This window comes from Harmonia axyridis, chromosome 1 (genome assembly GCF_914767665.1).
Source record: "Harmonia axyridis chromosome 1, icHarAxyr1.1, whole genome shotgun sequence".
NCBI classification, from domain to species: domain Eukaryota; kingdom Metazoa; phylum Arthropoda; class Insecta; order Coleoptera; family Coccinellidae; genus Harmonia; species Harmonia axyridis.
In genome coordinates, this window is record NC_059501.1 from 64,422,982 (window position 1) to 64,442,415 (window position 19,434).

The 19,434-nt window shown below is 35.7% G+C and overlaps 1 protein-coding gene across 5 annotated transcripts in view; it reads left to right on the plus strand.

Moving 5' to 3' along the window:
* The window catches only part of LOC123679335 (nephrin-like), a 176,586-nt gene that overhangs the window by 123,614 nt on the left and 33,538 nt on the right, over positions 1–19,434 (plus strand). For all 5 annotated transcript variants that reach the window (XM_045616895.1, XM_045616930.1, XM_045616903.1 and 2 more), the window contains 4 exons: positions 7,594–7,778; positions 12,770–12,880; positions 14,431–14,637; positions 18,386–18,537. In XM_045616895.1, the coding sequence (XP_045472851.1) occupies positions 7,594–7,778; positions 12,770–12,880; positions 14,431–14,637; positions 18,386–18,537 (655 nt within the window). The remainder of the gene's footprint in view (positions 1–7,593; positions 7,779–12,769; positions 12,881–14,430; positions 14,638–18,385; positions 18,538–19,434) is intronic.

Below are 19,434 nucleotides of genomic sequence, written 5' to 3' on the forward strand. Positions count from 1 at the left end.
GGTAAGTTGATTTTCTTATCGAAATTTATTGCATATTGCATGTTGTTAATTAAACTAAATGAAGGTAATACAGATCCGACCCAAAGAAAATTGGAAAAGGGTCAAAATCACCTGAAAATCTACTTTGAATGACATTGTATGATATATCGTTGAATTCAGCGTTGAAAGTTATTTCGAAAAATGTCATAAAATATGCAGGTCCGTATTGAAAAAAATGAGGTTGAGGGTGGCCCACAGAGTACGAAACGTTGGATACGAAATCTGATTACGTCAAATTGAGGATAATTTACTGTCGAATAAAAAATTCCTGTAACATTTTTTGATGATATTTGAAATGAAGTGGGAAAAGAAGAAAAATCAAAATGACATAATTTACTCTTCTTATGATATCTCGAAAACCGGCCCTGATAATCTCGATTTGTTTGAACTGCTTGATAATGCTTCTATGCATGCAACTTTTTCATATTTGACCGATCTTCTAACTCTTATGGTTTAAAAGTTACCAATACAATCCCATTGGAAAAGTGGCCACCCTGTATATTCTTGTGATTTTTAACCAACATCTATCATATAGTTTGATTATAATGCTTAATTTTGCCAGTTTTTAACACTTTGGTTACCATAAGTTACCAATTTTGGTCGATGAAAAACACAAGGCCGTAGCTAGCAAAAGATTTTTTGAATAATATAAAAAATTGATGGATTATAGCGTCTGTGTAATAAATATAAGGTAAATAGTTTGTTGGCGTGCAGACAAAGTACCTACCCGAGCGGGAGATACTTTTTCCAGAATTGAAAATTTGTCTGTACACCAACAAACTATTTACCTTATAATAATATAAAAAATAATACCCATAAACATGGTCCCGCGAACGCTTTGTATTCGAAATGCAGGCTGTTTCTTTTAGTCCTTTTTGGTGATGATTATACTACTCTATCGAATCTACAATAATCTTCGCTGCAGATTGAGTAAATAATAAGTACCAAAACTTATAATTCATTGATTCATCATTGCTTCCTGAATGGATCTTTATAATAATTTGGATTTTCCGGAGGATTACTAGATAATTGATTTTTTTTTTACTCGAAATCTGTAGAAGAAACGACAAAACTACAAGACACCAAAAAGAGTAGTAGTGGATAAAAGTCTCAATTTACATTTTTATAAACTACCAGTGGCCCACCAAAAAAAAGTTCCTGAGGAAAAAAAGCTGCCACTGTTCCCCCTGTACAGGGTGGGCAAATTTAGATGTTTTAGCACTACAACTTTTAAACCACCGGATTCTACGTAAAAAAGTGCCTGTATTATGTTTTAATTTCAGAGCTCTATCATCAGTATTAGCGGAGATATAAATGTTTTTCGATATCGCCATTTTTCCAATTTTCGCTTATAACTCGAAAACAAAAGAAGGTAGCCAAAAATGAATACTACTCTTGTTAGTTTCTCAGAAAAAGAGACCGAGAATAGGGTATCACATTTTGTCCATCTCCTCTGGTTTAAAAGTTGTAGTGCTAAAACATCGAAATTTGCCCACCCTGTACATTTGCATTCAAAATTAGCGTATCACATGATGGAAACTTCAAATTGGAATATTAATTTTAATTTAAGTTGAATATCTTGTGAAAGGAAGGTACTATGAAAAAAAAAGAAACGTTAACACTCTGTATTTCGAGAAAAATCTTTTGCGAGCCCATGTTTATAAGAATTTTTTTTTTTTAAAGTGGGAGGTTTTGGTGTTGGGCGGCTGTGTGTTAATGGTCGGACCCCATCGGACCCAACCTGGCTACTCTCAATTTGCGACTATGATAATGATATGTTTTATGATGGAAATATGAATAATTGATCATACTAAATTTCATCTGTATATTGGAATGCGCCTGTCTAAAAAATGTTGTTCCTAACTCTTCTGTAAAGTATCTTGCTCCGCTTCGCGTCGTTCGGGCAACGGCAGTTCTGTCTGTAGCAGTTTTGGTGCATAAGTCGAAAAATTTAATATCTTTGAAAATAATTTCATTTTGGAAAGACCGATATATGGATGATTTCCTACAAATCTGTGGATGAAAAATTGAGTTGAAAAATATAGGATGTGCCATTTAAAAAACACCAACTCTCCTCTATATCACTAAAACAGTAATTGATTTTTATGAGCTGTTATGTGCGAGGTTATGGGTATCATACAGGGTGTGCCGGGAAGAATGCGACAAACGAATACAGTAAATTAAGGACATCATACAGGACTCGTATCAAAAGGTTTCAATCGCCTGAGTGCCTTCGTTTGCAATATACAGGGTGATATTCATCGTATGAGTGAAATTTTACATTTATTTCACATTTACTTATGAAAGAAATTTCGTAGTTCAAGAAATCCTGTATTTATCGGTAGAATTATTTCGAAAATTGCAGTTTTTTAAACATTTACGAATGCCTACCCTAAATTTTTAACTTTCAATCCACAAACTGGATGAAGAATAAAACATTAACAGCAAATAAATTGAAAATATTTCAACTTGAAAACAACGAATCAAAAACAAAATAAATATCAGGTGTGTGAATAAGTCTTTCCCGTTTTTTTTTCAAATTTTGAGCCTTTATTGTGAAAAAATGGTGACAAATGAATTATTGAAAGTATTGGCCATCGCTAGCTACAACTTTTCCCCATCTTTCTGGCAACATACGAATCCCGTTGCGAAAAAATTCGACCGGTTTGGCCTCTATCCAGTCATCCACCCATTTTTTGGCTTCCTCGTAGGAATGGAAGTGCTGGTCAGCCAGGCCATGCGTCATCGATCTGAAGAGATGGTAATCAGACGGAGCAATGTCTGGACTATACGGCGGGTGGGGTAGGACTTCCCATTTGAGCGTTTCTAAGTATGTTTTCACCGGCTGTGCAACATGTGGGCGAGCATTGTCATGTTGCAAAATAACTTTGTCGTGCCTGTCGGAGTATTGTGGCCGTTTTTCTCGCAGTGCACGGCTCAAACGCATCAATTGTCGTCGATAGACCTCGCCTGTGATCCTTTCATTCGGTTTTAGAAGCTCATAGTAAACCACACCTAGCTGGTCCCACCATATACAGAGCAAGAGCTTGGCGCCATGAATATTTGGCTTGGCCGTCGATGATGATGCATGGCCGGGTAGTCCCCATGATTTTCTTCGCTTCGGATTATCGTAACGGATCCACTTTTCATCGCCAGTCACGATACGATGCAGAAAACCCTTTCTTTTATGTCGCTGAAGCAGCTGTTCGCAAGTGAAAAACGCCTTTAGACGTCTCCCAGCTTCAGTACGTACGGCACCCAATTTCCTTGCTTTTGGATCATTCCCATGGCTTTCAAACGCTTGGAAATGGTTGTTCGGTCAAGTCCCAATGCTTCAGCAAGTTCTTCTTGCGTTTGACACGAATCTTCATCAAGCAAAGTCGCCAATTCTTGATCTTCAAAGATTTGCAGCCGCCTGGAACGCTCCTTGTCTTCCACGTCGAAATCGCCACTTTTGAAGCGTCGAAACCATCCGCGAACACTTGAATCATCGACACAACCTTCTCCATAAGCTTCCTGAAGCAACCGATGCGCCTCGGCAGCAGATTTCTTCAAATTGAACCAATAAAGTGACAAATGACGTCGACTCGGCTCAAATTTCGACATTTTCACGATTTCAAAAATTTATGATGCGAAAAAATTTCAACTAATGTTTTAGTGTGGAATTGTTGACAGATGAATAAGCTTTGATTATGACATATGTAACCATTAAATACTCGCACAGTATTGGTGGCGCCATCTCTTACAAAAAACGGGAAAGACTTATTCACACACCTGATAAAGTATTTTCAGTTCAGCAGAAATTGTTCAAAATTGTGTCCCTCCATTTCAATACATTTTTGAGCATGTTGATATAGTTGTGCCAGATATTTCGCTATCGTATTCGGTTGAGATTTAATAATATCGCAAACATCAATAATTCTTTGAAGCAGTTGCTCCCTACTGTTAGTCTGTACTGCATAGACCTTTCCATAATAAATAAGCCAAGGGTGTCAGATAAAGGGATCGAGAAGACTAAGGCCCAGTTTCACCAAATAGCACTTGATCCCAGATTGATTAAACTCCGCTTGTTACTAAAGCAGGCTTAACAGTGTTTTCTGTTTCACCATGCATCAACCCGTCCGAAGATGATCGCGATTAACCAAATCGCGATTAAATAGTCAAACCATTTGGCAACGTTGTGAACAAAAAGTTATATAGTGTTCTGTATCGTATTAGCAGTGATGACCACCATTGGCGCTAGGTGTCATTCATTCATAACTCATAACATTTCAAAACATTTGTCATCTTGTAAACAAAAAACAAAGTTAATTTTTGCCGAAAATGTCGAGTGATGTGCTTCGAAATGTCGGAAACTTGCAGAAGTTAAAAAGAAATTATCCCATTTCACAAAACCACATATTCTGGAAAAAAAACTATATAAGTAATTTTATTAACTTATTTATTTTTATTAACAAGTTTAACTTCTCAAATAATATTTCAATCAAACATATCAATAAATTATTCTTTGCAATAAATTTCATAAAACACAAAAACAAAGTTTACGTGTATTTTGAATGGGAAATATTGAGCCTATACATATAGTCATATTTTGATAAAATTGACCCAAAAATTAGAAATTTCCGGAAAAATAATTACATAGACAAGAGTTCCATACTGATAAATAATTATTAATCTCAACTTGAAAGGTTGTAATCCTCCAGAAATGGCCGATTAGTGCTAAATCGCGATTGGTCGATTAAATGGCGCTTTGGAATGTGGTGAAACGCTACATTGCATTAATCGTGATCTAAGGCCTCACTAAAGAGCCAAGTCAAGATTAAAGCATTTGGTGAAACTGGGCCTAAGTCATATTTCCACTCTGCCAATCCATCTGTTTCCAAAAAATTCAGTCAAATATTTGCGCACTTTTTTTTGTTAGTGCGCATAAGATCCATCCTGTTGCAACCACAATGTTTCCATTGGAATGTTTTCTAAATAACAAAATTATGTATTTAAAAATTTTCATAAATTTCTAATTTCTATTTTGAAAAATATAAGGGCAAATCAAATTGTTGTTGTAGATACCGCACCAAACATTTATCGGGAATCTACCTTGGGAATTTTTAAAAATCACTGATTTTGGATTATTTTGAGTCCATACGTGAAAATAACGGGAATTGTTGATTTCATTCCTTGTGAATGGCGAACTGCAAAATTCCAATCAAAACGGAATGTTTACTGATCATCCTGTATGACGGTGCCAAGCAGGAGATTTAGAATCATGAATTAATTCTTTGTGGTTACAAAAACGAAAAAAATCATGATTTCAACCTACAGGGTGATCCAATATTCACCAAAATAGATTTTTTCGAATATCTAGAGGTAAAGATATAGCGAAATATTTGAAATAGTCATTTTTCAGAAATGCTTTGTTACTTGAGAACGGATCATGATATCTATGATCTGCTTTCTGATATCTTATTATTTCTGAAAAAACAGATCGGGGTTCTTGAGATTTTTTTTTCTTATATGATATATGATGATAACTTCAGCTTCAAAACTGTAGATGAAATCCAGGTGCTCACAATTATAAGATCCATAAAGAGTAAAGCAGTTGGTCATGATGGTATAAATATTCTTACTTTACAGTTGTGTGTTCCCCATATTCTTCCTCATATAACACATATTATGAACACTTGTATAAAAAATTCCCTTTTCCCAAAACAATGGAAGAAAGCGTTAGTCCTTCCCGTGCCAAAAAATACTGATCCAAAGGACTTGAATGACTTACGACCTATCAGTATATTACCAACCTTGTCCAAAATATTAGAAAAAATCATCAGTGGGCAACTTTGGTTACATTTGAATCGTAACAATATTATTCCACCTGTACAATCAGGGTATAGAGAGAATCATAGTTGCACCACTGCTCTCTTGCAGATAACTGATGATATACTCAGAGCCTCAGATCAGGGCAAATTAACTATCCTTACTTTACTGGACTATTCTAAGGCTTTCGATAGTCTCAATTACCAAATGTTCGAGGCTATATCATTTCACATTGGTCTCTCCGAAAATGCAGTGTTGTTCCTCCACTCTTTCCTCGCCAACCGCCTTCAGGCAGTTTTTCATAACAACAAACTATCCAATTTTTTGAATATTTTTAGGGGTGTTCCACAGGGTTCAATTTTGGGACCGATTTTATTCATCATTTATGTCTCCCAATTCATTAGATTTGTCATTTCTTGCTCGGCACACTATTACGCTGATGATGGACAGTTTTATATATCGTTTCACCCTGATGAAGTCAATCAGGCTGTTGCTGCATTGAACTATGATTTGAACACAATACTTGATATATCTAGAAAACATTGTTTGCAGCTCAACGCTAGGAAAACTCTTGCTATGGTTTTCGGAAGAAAAATTGGCAGATTGAGGTTTGAGGCTTGTAACGTGATGGTGACAATAGATAATGAACATATAAAATTCTCTAAGAAGGTTAAAAACCTGGGTGTGTGGATTGATCAGGATTTGAGATTCACAGATCATGTTACTGCCTGCTTACAAAGAGCATACGGTATGTTGAGATTGATCTATCAAAACCGTGAATTTTTAAACGTTGAACTTAGAAAACTTCTGTGCGATTCATTCGTTCTATCACATTTAAATTATGCTGATGCTGTCTACAATCCTTGTTTGAATGCCTATGATAAACAAAGAATACAAAAATTGCAAAATTCATGCCTACGTCTGATATTTGGTATAAAGAAATATGAAAGAATCAGTTACACACTTCGCATCGTCAACTGGCTTAACATGAAGAAAAGAAGACTTTTGCACTCTATTGCTTTGTTCATGAAAATTATCAACACTAAGACCCCTCCGTACCTATACAATAAAATTACATATCGTTCGGACGTCCACAATTTGAACATTCGTTTCGGGGGCACCTTGACGCCACCTATTTATTTCAGTGAATCATTCAAACGATCATTTTCATATAACATAGCGCAATGTGTTAACGGCCTACCAATGGATGTCAGAGCTATTACTAATAAACGCCTTTTCAGAATTTCACTATTCAACTTGTTATATGATGAACAGATGGGGGTTTTGACAGGGTAGATATGATTTTTTTTTTATGGTAGATTTATGAAATGATATATATGTATATATTTTTTTCTTTAATTTGCATATCTACAAATGAGATTTCATTTGTTTTTTTTTTTTGATAGTTGGTTTTTTGTTGTTGTTTTGGGTGGATTTTGCATCGGCAATGCTGTGGATCAAAGGTTGGATTGAACAGGGCACTTCTTGAGTGAACTGAATCTCGCCTTTTCCTTTTTTTTTCTGTGATATGATATTTGTAAACTGTAACTGAAGGAATAAAGACCTTTATTATTATTATTATTATTATTATTATTATATGTAGTTCTCGAGATGTAAGTCAGTGAGTCTTATAATTCTCGTTGAAACAGGGAGAAAGTCGAAAAATGCAAATGCATTTCGTTACCATTTGTCGAAGAACATTTAATATCACGTTATTCTGAAATAACATTTTTTTTCTTTCAGTGACGACAGAAGAAGAAAAAGGATATGGTCCTCAGAACCAGACAGAATAAAATTTTTTTTCAATAAAAATTCAGCTGAACTCGTTATTGATAACGTGACGAGAACAGATGCAGGTGTTTTCAAATGTAGTATAGAATATTCAAAATCAGCAACAGAAAATCAATATATTGAACTGAATGTCATAGGTAAGTGATGGATTATGATGGATTATATTTTCTCTATTTCAGTATCGTAATGAGTTCATTACAGTTCTAAAAACAGTGCTGTAATGAACTATTACAGCATCGTTTTCAATTATATTTTTTTTTGTGGTTGTCTCCACCGACTCTACTGACGTTTAATCCTATCAAATTTCAATAAACGTCAATAATTGTCAATATAATAATATTTGGATAAAGTGGAATAATTTCCAATATTATTCGCAATTTCTTTTAATTCTGGTGATGTTGAATCGATTTCGTCAGACATAATTCACGAATTTAATGCGTAATTATAAATTATTTCAAAATTCGAAACGTACGATTCATATTGAAATTCCGTAATCTGTCAATTTTTGTAAGAGTCACACCAACTGACAAGATAAAATACAAAAGTCACTAGGATGTATAATTTGAATTTTTCATTGTATTCCTTCAATATTTCACAATACTTGACTGAAATAGAGAAAATATCGTCTAATACTCGTTGCAGAAGGCAATTCCAACACTCTTCCTACTCGCTCCTACGTCGCTCGTTTTCGAATTTCGCATTCGTGTTGGAATAGGAGCCCATTCTGCAACTTGTTTTAGAATATACTATTCTTGGAAGTTCAATTGAATTTAGTTTGTTTTAAAAAATGATCTTGTCATGCAAGCAAAATTATAATCTGGACAACTCAATTCATTAGAAATTGAATAAGAATCTCAGTAGGAATAGAGAGCTTCTGAAATATATATTACATCCAATGCAATATGAGTAATAAAACTACCTGGTTAATTGATTAAATAAAAAAATACTTCTTCTCCCTCCTTATTTTAAGACTAATGTATTGTTGTTACGAGGTGCGCCCTCTCCCAGGGGTTTTGTGTTTCTTCCCAAGATCGCTGGTGAACTCATCGGTTGGGTATTCCAGCGATCTCTGCCTAGGACACACCTTCTCACACCACTCTGTTGCAACGCAACGACCCTTTTGAGTCCGCTGGGGCCGATGTAGTGTGTCGCGTACAGCCAAAGCGTCATCTGTGAGCAGACAGTCACTACAGCAGAACTTCTCATTTGGTCGGCTAGTGTGGTGCTTTTTATCGCACGCAGAATTTTCATCTCTGTGGTTTTAAGCAGACTCTTTGTTCTGGGCTATATACAATTCCTTGTAGACCATGGTGAGGTTAGTTTCATATCTGAGAGCATTGCTTTGGTCATTCGCCGAACTATGTTGCCTTTTTTGGAAAGAAAAATTGGTTTCTCTTCCCAGCGGTGGGTTACAGACTTTTTCGAGAGACTTCTTGACCTCCTTGAGTTGATTAGTGTATTCTGAGTGCGGCGCCTTGCTCTGTGCTCCTCTTGGATGAGCTCCTTTATATCTTCTGGCATCAAGTTCTTCTGTATTTGGGAAGAAGAAACTTACATCGACACGTCAAATGACGTTTGTATCTACTATACTTCTCAAAATAATTGCCTTTAAGATTTATACATTTTTGCAAGCGATTGAACCATCATTAAAAACACTTTTCCAAGAAGAAGATGGTAATTCTAAAATATACGTTTTGAAGGCCTCAACTTCATCTTCTGGCGATGAATATCATTGTCCCCATTCGATGCATTTGATGTGTGTGAGCTCGCATTGTTATGAGGCAAGATGATTCGTCCTTTTGGGTTTGTTTCTCTCAATTTACAATACAATTTATTTGCATAAATTACATGAATAATACAATTTTCTTTAACATTAGTCAAAAGATATGCAAAAGCGCATTGTGCAGCGACTATACAGGGTATTTCAAATTAAGTCGGCACCATTGCTAACTCCGTTATTATTGATGCTACGGTGTCGGTTAAATGGGCAAACTAGTAGCATTTATAGTGGTCTTCCCGATGCCGAAAAAAAAAATTAACAGTTGCGTTGTAAAAATATTTCATAAAATAATATTTTTTTCAATGGAACATACTATATTTTTTCATGAATTTCAATTCGTAATAACATTCTCAACAACAAAGCTCATATTACTTTTCTTCCTAATGTGAAAAATGAGCGACTTATTTTGAAATATTTATTTCTATCACTAGTACAAAAAATTCATTCGTTTTGGCGAATAAACCTTATGATTGTCCAAACAACCATTTTTTTGTACTTATACAAATGATAATATTTAGTTAATAATAGCAAAATAAGACAGTAAAAAGAAAAAAGTGCGCTGGGCACCACTCAATCGACACCACTAAGCTATTTGATATTAATATACAGAACGATCATTTCCATTTTGAAGCCATTCCGCTAGACGCATTCACTTTGTGAATCAATAGTGTCAAAAGATGGGCTCAAATATGTGTTTCTGGCGGTGTTTTACCATTTACTCGATATTTTATAGCGCTTTATCAAATCCGTTTGTTATGAATGTTTCCTATTAATACAACTGTCTTATTTTCACCTTTACGAAAAAAAGTCAAATGAGCTTTGTTGTTGAGAATGTTATTACGAATCGAAATGCATGAAAAAATATAGGGTGTTCCATTGAAAACAATATCATTTTATGAAATATTATGACAACGCGACTGTCAATTTTTGTTTGTTTTCGGCATCGAGAAGACCAATAAAAATGCTACTAGTTTGCCCATTTAACCGACATCGTAGCATCAATAATAACGGAGTTAGCAATGGTGCCGACTTAATTTGAAACACCCTGTATAAGCCGATCACACAAAACACATTGTGTAACATAGACGCATTTACAGAAACTTCAGGAAACAAATGGCACAGCCGTATCTAGGTACTATTGCGCCTGTGGCAATATCTTAGACAGCGCACCCCATTTTCGAAGAGTTTTTTCATGGATTTTATTTTCTTATAGTATTTTTTTGTTCATAACTTAAGACATATATTTTGAAATTATTTTATGCTTAGTACGCAAATTCTAGGGAAGGCAAGCAATATTTTCAATGTTTCCAGCAAGGGCGTAAAAATGGGTGGTAATTATCACCCCCGCCCCCCAATATTTCCAAAATATAAAATTTCAGAATTCTCGTAAAGACGAAAAACGAAAATTTTTCCATAAAAAAAAACCAAAAATCATTTTACTTTCCTCTGAAATCGACACGGAGTACAAAATCGGACCCTTTTACGGTTTATGAGTTTATTATCGCTTTCAAGATGAGTACACTTACTGCACTACGAGCACATCTAGGTCCGAGGTTTATTATTTTCCTATATCTATAAGCTTTGTCGGTGTCGCCCCTTATATGCCATCTGTATTTTTTGCATTCGTAATCAGTATGCACATACTCGTTGTTTTCGGTTTTTTGTTTCATTCTCATCACAAAATTTCAATACTGTAGTTATCAAAGTACTGAACTGAGTAATTCGCATCGAAAAATTGTCTGGGTCGTGTTATACAATTTATTGTGATTCATTCAAATTGCAATTTAATTGTGCAGATATCAGTTTTGAATTGATTATATCTAAACGGTGTTCCTAATGTGCACAAATGAAAATGACAGATTTCTCGAATCATTTTGAGAAAAAAGTCCTATAACATGAATCTGCAAACGCTTTGGTTTTGAGATACCGGTGTTAAAGTTTTTTTTTTCTCATAGAACCTTCCCTTAACAAGATATTTAACTTGAATTGGCATAGATCTTCCGATTTAAAGTTATCATCTTGTGATATGCTTAGTTTCTATGCAAATCTACAGGGTGATATTTTTTCTGGAAGGGTACCTGCTTCTTTCCACCAGAACTAATTTTTGGTGAAGCACTGGTTCTATAGAAAAATGTGAAAAAGAACTCTGGTCTAGTACAACACTTTTTGGTTTATTGTAGTTTTGTCGAATCTGCTATCGATTTCGAAAAAAAAATTGAAACAGCTCTCTGTTAATCCTCAGGAATATCCAAATTATTATAAAAATCCAGTTAGTAAGCCGTTATGAATGAATTAACTTATGGTACTTATCCTCAAATTCTGTAGCGAAGATTAATAAAGATTCCATAAACTAATAAATATAAGCATCACTAAAAAGTATGAATATACAAGAAACACCCTGTATCTCGAAAACAAAGCGTTTGCGGGCTCGTGTTTATGGGACTTTTTTTCTTAAAATTATGCAAGGAATATTTTCCTTCGTAACTCCGTTTTAGGAAAACCCAGTAAGTATAAGGTGAGAACAATCGAATTGGTAATAAAAAAAATATTTTGAGTAATTAAGTTCCAACTTCGTTATCGAACCTCTTATTCTCACATTACAGATATGAGTAATTGTTGTTGTAAAAAAATTTTTTTTTCGGGAACACAACAACCCCCCCCCCCAAGAAAAAAGACAGATCTCCATCCTTGGTTTCCAGATTCCTCGGCATTGCTCTGCGAGGCGTATACATGAAAACCGAGTTGTGATCTTTCGAATTATTATGTCTGTCATACGAGTCATTTTTTGATCATCATTCAACAAATGTGGAATACAACTTGCACAGAGCTAACGAACATACAAATGTTCGTGCAAAATCTCATGTATGCTAATCATACTAATGCTTTAACATCTCTCGATTTCCTGATATGTCACATGACGATTTTCCTCAATTAGTTTTCGCACAGCATCAATATTTTCCGGCACAACGGCCTATTTTAGACGAGCTTCTTTAACATCATCCGTGAGCGAGCTACGTTCACGCTTGAAGAGGCTTTGAATGGTGCTTCATCGCCAAAGTTTAATTTAGTTGGTAGATGCATTTTTCTCAAGTTAGACTACGTCGAAAGTCATAATTCTCATAGTTCGAAAATTTTCATAAGTTAAATCCTTATTTTGGCAGAGATGAAATTTTGAATCGACTGTAAACAACAAAAATTGTGCTTGTACGTCAAAACATTATGAACACTTATAACAAAAAAATGTCAAATTTACGATGTTGAAATCAGATTCCACCTGCCAATATCAGTGTTGCCAATTCTCAATACATAAATAGTACCCTTCGTAATAATTATCATATGCATTTCCAGTTCCCCCAGATGAAGTGAAGGTAATCGATGAAAATGGCCTCCCCTTGTCATCGATAACAGGACCTCACAAAGAGGGCGATGATGTGACACTAAGGTGTGTCGTATATGGAGGTAAGTTGGTGATGATCAATTTTCTTGAAGTTTCATTCAAGTTCTATTATCATTAAGCTACTCTGTTTGCAATTTTCGAATTCAAATTGAGAACGGCCTCAAAAAGATTGAAATGGCACGCAGTACTGAAGAATTTTTGTCCTGAATAACATCATGTCCATCATGATGACCGTAAACACCACAACTTTCGAAGAAAAAACTTAGAGATTAGAATTTTTGTGATGCGTTTGTGGAAGCTTCCAAGTACTTTGAATGTTTATAGATCATAGCTACAGTTCATTTTGCACAAATATCGAAAGCTGTGCGTCCCTATAAAATTCAGTTGGTGCAAGATAGAAGCCCCAAGTTGCTATTCAGAGGTAAGAATTCGTAAACCAGGCAATTGACCTCTTACAAACGTTTACCAACATTTTGTTATTGGATGATAAATGAGCAGAATTGCCGCTATTGAATGCAACAAATCGGAAACGAAAGCATCAGAAACCACTCAAGGTATGGGCTGCAATGTCACTGCGAGGAATTCTCGGGCCTTACTTTTTGAAAGATGAAAGGAGAAGTTCACTTACTGTGAATTCAGAACGTTATTTTATTTCTTGACTGAACAGCAGAATTTTTCTTGCTATAACCATAGAACATAGTTCCAGTAGGATGGAACAACTTCACTCATGTTCATCATGATTAGATTAGAGGAGGGGCAGAAAATCATCGGACCTCGCATGACCTTGTCCTAAAGATCTTTTGTGCATCCCCACGCTGTGTACCAGTTTGGCAATAATATCTCAATGAACTTTATTTTCTTTCTGGGGGCTACATCCATCACTTGTTCCGGCTTCAAAAACCAAGAACCAAGGTGTTGTAGCATTTTCCGGTTAACAGCTTCACATTTGCATAACAGGTGTTTGGCTATCTCAGTGGCTTCTCAACAGAATCTACATGTGTCCTCAAATGCTTTCCTTATGTTTTTCAGATGATACTTTATAGGACAGTGTCCTGAGCGCACCTGGCAGTTTCCTCAGTTTCGGTTTACTGAGCGAGAGAACTTTTTTAGTACAGCTCGACGAGTAGGAGAAGTGACTTGGCCTCTGTCTTTAACCAATGATAGTCGGCCAGAACGTAAGCTTTCTCTTCTGTTCCCATTCCTTAACTGCCATCTCCTGATGACTGTCTGGGAAGCTACAAGATAGCTCTGGCCCGGAGGATTGAACCTCCTTTTCTAGCCAGTAATGGTCTCAGTAACCTTAGTTTAGCAGTTGAATTGGAGGGTTTCAGTATGCTCAATCTTTGTCAATCAACATCTTTTGATAGTTGTCTGAGTAACATAAGTAAATTTCAGTTTTTGTACTCATGATTCCTGAAATGACCTGAAATTCGTTTGCTTTTTGGATGTCTGGCAAGGAGTTTCCTCTATGCAAACTGTCTACCTGACCTTATTCGCGACATTCTATATAGAACTATAAGTATGTTGTCGAAGGAGTCTTATTCTATCACGAATTTTAAAATTTTAGAAATTCTGGTTGAAATTATGTGAATCAAATCATTTAACTTTTCAGGGACACCAACGCCTAAGGTTTCATGGCTGAGAAATAATAAATTTCTCGAAGAGTCATTGCAACAGAAATATGTTGTAAAAGCGATAGTGGAAAAGACATTGACTATACGAAACATAACACGTTCGATCATCCCTGATATTTTCACATGTCGAGCCTCCAATAACAATGAAATCGGATTCCAGAAGAACATCAAAATCGACATCAACCGTAAGTATATGCGTGCTGATAGGTAGGGCCGCTTCAATCTATTTGAAGGTCTGTGTAAATTTGAGTACCTAATAGGGCACCTATAACCTTGACAGAGCACTATTTTGTTATAACAGACAAAGATTGTTGGACTGTTCTCTCTTTACAGTCACATATGAATAAATAATGTATTATAAACAACAAAAGTAACTATTTACTTATTACATACATACAAATAAAAGAAAAAAACAAAAATAAAAATTGATGAAAGGAAATACAACATACCTAAATAATATACATCATGAATACCTCCAAAAATGAAACTTATATACAAAATCTATTATTGGCTCAAAAATAAAACATTCTTCAATTCTTTTCTCGATGAGTTTAAAGAAGAACCCCCACACGCAATTAGCATCTCATTTTTCATTTTCACCGTATTAAAGGTGAAAGAGCGCTGAAACAAGGCTGAACCAAATCGAGGCAGCATGAGCCTCTGCCCATGCCTCAAAGCTACACGGTGAATATCTTGTCTGTAGACCAACCTGGCTTTCAAATAAGGAGGAATGCCCGTACTCAAAATTCGATATACAGTAATACTCATCTGAAGCCGAAAAATATTTTCGATCCTGAGCCACGCTAACCCATTTATTCCATCACTGTTCCCCTATCGAATTTTTTCAAAGCTAAAACGTAGCGGCAGCACCAATTCTGCATTTTTTGCAACCTATATCTCTCGATGGAATCTAGGCAAGGATAAAAAACTGCCAATCCATAGCTCAGCTTGGACAGCACAAGAGTTTCGCAGAGATACTTATGTGAATGGAAATGTCTCTGGCGATACAAATAACGTAGTGCCAGAAAAGAATTTCTCAACAGCATCGAGACATCCTCCCTAAATCTCAGTCGACAATCGAAAAATACTCCAAGGTTCATACAGCAGGAGAAGGATGGAATCTTCTCAACACCTATCATAACCTCAACCTCCGCATGAAACGTTCTCTGGAAGAAGGGTATATAGAAACATTTCTTAACGTTTATTTTCAGCTTGTTCCTCCTGCAATACTGCACAATGCTTGACAAGTCTTCATTCAACCGTTCGACAGCTATTGAAATGGCAGAGGGGAGGAGAGAGAGATGAACCTGAGTGTCATCGCAATAAAAATAGACGTCAACAAACTCAACAACCTAATACATATCAGCTATATATATACTAGGAATAGCAGAGGACCAAGAATGGAACCTTGAGGATCACCCGAAGTTATCAGGCAGTAGTCCGAAAATGCATCACGTAATTTAACGCACTGATATCTACCAAAGAGATAAGATCTAAAAAATCTCATCAAGAGTATTCATCAAAACCGTAATAAATTAATTTAGCACAGAGCAATCCATGGTCTAGCGTATCAAACGCCTTTGCAAAATCTAACAGGGTAAGAATTGAAGCATGCCCCCGATCCAAAGAGCGCAGGCTGTCATCTGCTACATTTAAAAGAAGAGTGGTAGTGCTATAACCCCTTCTGAAACTCGACTGATGATCAGTAAGGATTCTGCTCTCGAAACCATAGTCATAAATCTGAGAAAATAGTATATTGTGCAACAAGTGGGGAAAGTCCAACTTTTCTCGCGAGTTTGGAAGTTTGTGCAAACACACGAGCGAGAAAAGGACTTTCTCCATATGTTGCACACTATACTTTTCCTACAACTGCACAAATTTCAATAATTCAAGTAATGGACTTGATTCAAATCAAAATAACCTTCGTTGACAGTATGTGCTAATTTATTGCGTTTCCATAGAAACGACTCAAAAACCCAATTTCATTGGTCTACCAAGCGAGGTGTGGGCAAAGTGCCGTGGGGAATAATATTTCCCACAGTATGCGCAATACATAGTTTTGCAATTGAGTAAACTATGCAGAATACGCTACTTTTAATAGCAGTTGTAGGAAAAAGTACTTTTCCTACAACTGCTATGAAAAGTAGCGTATTCTTCATAGCTTACTCAATTTCAAAACTATGCATTGCTCATACTGTGGGAAATATTGTTTCTCACGGCACTTTGCCCACACCTCGCTTTTCTATGGAAACGCAATAAATTAGCACATACCGTCAACGAAGGCCATTTTGATTTTCATCATCATCATCATTCAGCCCTAAACCGTCCACTGCTGGACATAGGCCTCCCCAAGGCATTTCCATCTTTCTCTATTCTGTGCGGCTTCCATCCAGTTGGTGTGGATTCTTTTCAAGTCATCGGTCCATCTCGTTGGAGGTCGGCCTCGGCTTCGCTTGTCTGCTCTTGGTCGCCATTCCAGAATTTTCCTCGTCCATCTTCCGTCGTTAGATCTTGCAACATGTCCTGCCCACCTCCATTTTGATTTTAATCAAGTCCATTACTTGAATTATTGAAATTTGTGCAGTTGTAGGAAAAGTATAGTGTGCAACATGTGGAGAAAGTTCTTTTCTCGCTCGTGTGTTTGCGGCACTCGCCTTTCAGGCTCGTGCTACAAACTTCCACACTCGCGAGAAAAGTTGGACTTTCCCCACTTCTTGCAAAATATACTATTCTCGAGAATCTTCGACATGGCTGGTAATATACTTATCGGTCCAAAATCGGATCACTCTTTAGGATCGGGAATCTTAGGTAGAGGATTCACAATAGAGTACTTCCAGACATTCGGATAATACCCAGATTCGATGCAAACATTAATTATATGCGTTATGATTGGCAAAATAACATTAACCGACAATTATAGCATTCTGGCAGATATACCATCAATGCCAAATGCGTTCGAACCAAGATTTGAAATAACACACCTCCATAGTGGCAAGTCTGAATGAAAATTCTATATTTGGATTGAATTTACTAGAACAATAATAACTGGTTGCTTCCGGGCAAACATTTGGAGGACTGAAAACTGAACGAAAATAATCATTCAATTGCTGAGGTTCACAAAAGTTTTCAGGCACCGACATCACTGAACCAACGTGCAATGATCCAAAAGATTTCCAAAAAAATGTTGAACTTTGAGAGCGGGCTTGGGACATAAAGCTGAATTTTTCCTTTCGCACATCTGTAATCAGCAAGTTCTTTGTAAGCTTATATTTTGATAGGGCCCTGTTCCTCAACTTCATCATGCTTTTCACGGTTATCTCCAGAAACAAATGAGTTATACAGAAAAAAAAATGCTCGATTTTTATTTTTTTTGAGATATCTCTGGAACCATTGGAAATATTTTGGACACACTAATCCCTAAATAACGCAATTTTTTTGTAATCTAAGCCACCCTGTATCTCTAACGGTTTTCGATATCCCTGTAGTGCCCCTCTAAATAGTTCTAACCCTCTATAATGATAAAAATTGTAAAAATCATTGTGATTCATCAAATATCAAAATCGTATTTGGTTTTCTATACGAATTCGGAAATTTATGTTTCGATATATTTTTACAGTGAAAAAACTTATTATGACGTTCTATACAAAGGTCTCTTACCTTTTGAGCTTTAGCTTTTAAGGCTGGTTCGCATTAAGGCGAATTTACAGGTATCAAGTAGCTTGAAAAGTTACTAAAGTGAAAAGAGGTACTATAGTACTATAAAATAAACAAATAGATGCATAACGCTCTACCATCAATTTATCCACCAACAAAAAATTTGACAATTTAGGTGGCACTAGTATAGCTGTCTATAACGATTCAGTTGCAGTAATAGTTAAACACACCTTCGAATTAATTTAAATTAAGATGAATCAAAACCTATTTCTATTTCAGTTCCACCACTTTCTGTGAAGATAGAAACTAGTGTCTCACTATCAGCAATAAAAGAATATAGAATGACTTGTAAAAGCTTTGGTTCAAGACCTCCTGCAACAATAGAATGGTTTATTGGGAATAAAAAAGTCGATTCAGTGTATGTGCAAACTGTAAGTATAGCTCATCATTAGGTAAATTAACATCCAAATTGTTAAACCAATCTTCGGTATCGACGGTGATGGCAGATTTGAGAAGGACCAATGTGTTTCAATGAATGTGAATATACCATTCAGGCTTTTTCTCGAAAAAAAAATATAAGCTTCTTTATAACCATCAAATAAACTTGAATGTATCGTAACAAATATTATCTCAACATTTTGTTATGACTTGTTATTGTTGTTATTGTTCCAAGTGAATTTACCAAATTCCTGGGTGTCTATATAGACAGAAATCTAAGCTGGACTACCCATGTTGATTATCTCTGCAAAAAACTAAACACCACTTTTTTTTGCAATATTAAGAGTTAAAAATGTACTTCCTGTTGGTTCACTATTAGACATTTACTATAGCCTGGTTTATTGCCATTTAACATACAATATTATTCTATGGGGCAGCTGTGTGGATATCTCAAGAATCTTCATCGCACAGAAAAGAATAATAAGAACAATATTTAATTTGAGTCCTCGAACAAGTTGTCGGCCAGTATTTAATGCGAATAGGTTATTATTGCCCTTACCTTGCATTTATATTTTGAAATGTCTTGTGTATGCAAAGGAAAATGAGAAAAACTGGAAAAAACTATCCAGCAACCATGACTACAAGACCAGAAATTCACAGATTCTTCTAGTGCCTAAGCTCCGAACTCACAAATTTGAATGCTCTCCTCTTTATCAGAGCATCAAGTTATTCAATCACTTACCATCTTCTGTGAAATTACTGGATTTACGTAAATTCAAACTTGAAGTTATAGAAATTTTGTTGAAAAAATGTTATTATTCAATTAGGGAATATTGTTTTGATAATTGGTCTTAGATTTAAGCTTCTATATGTGTTTATATATTTTTTTG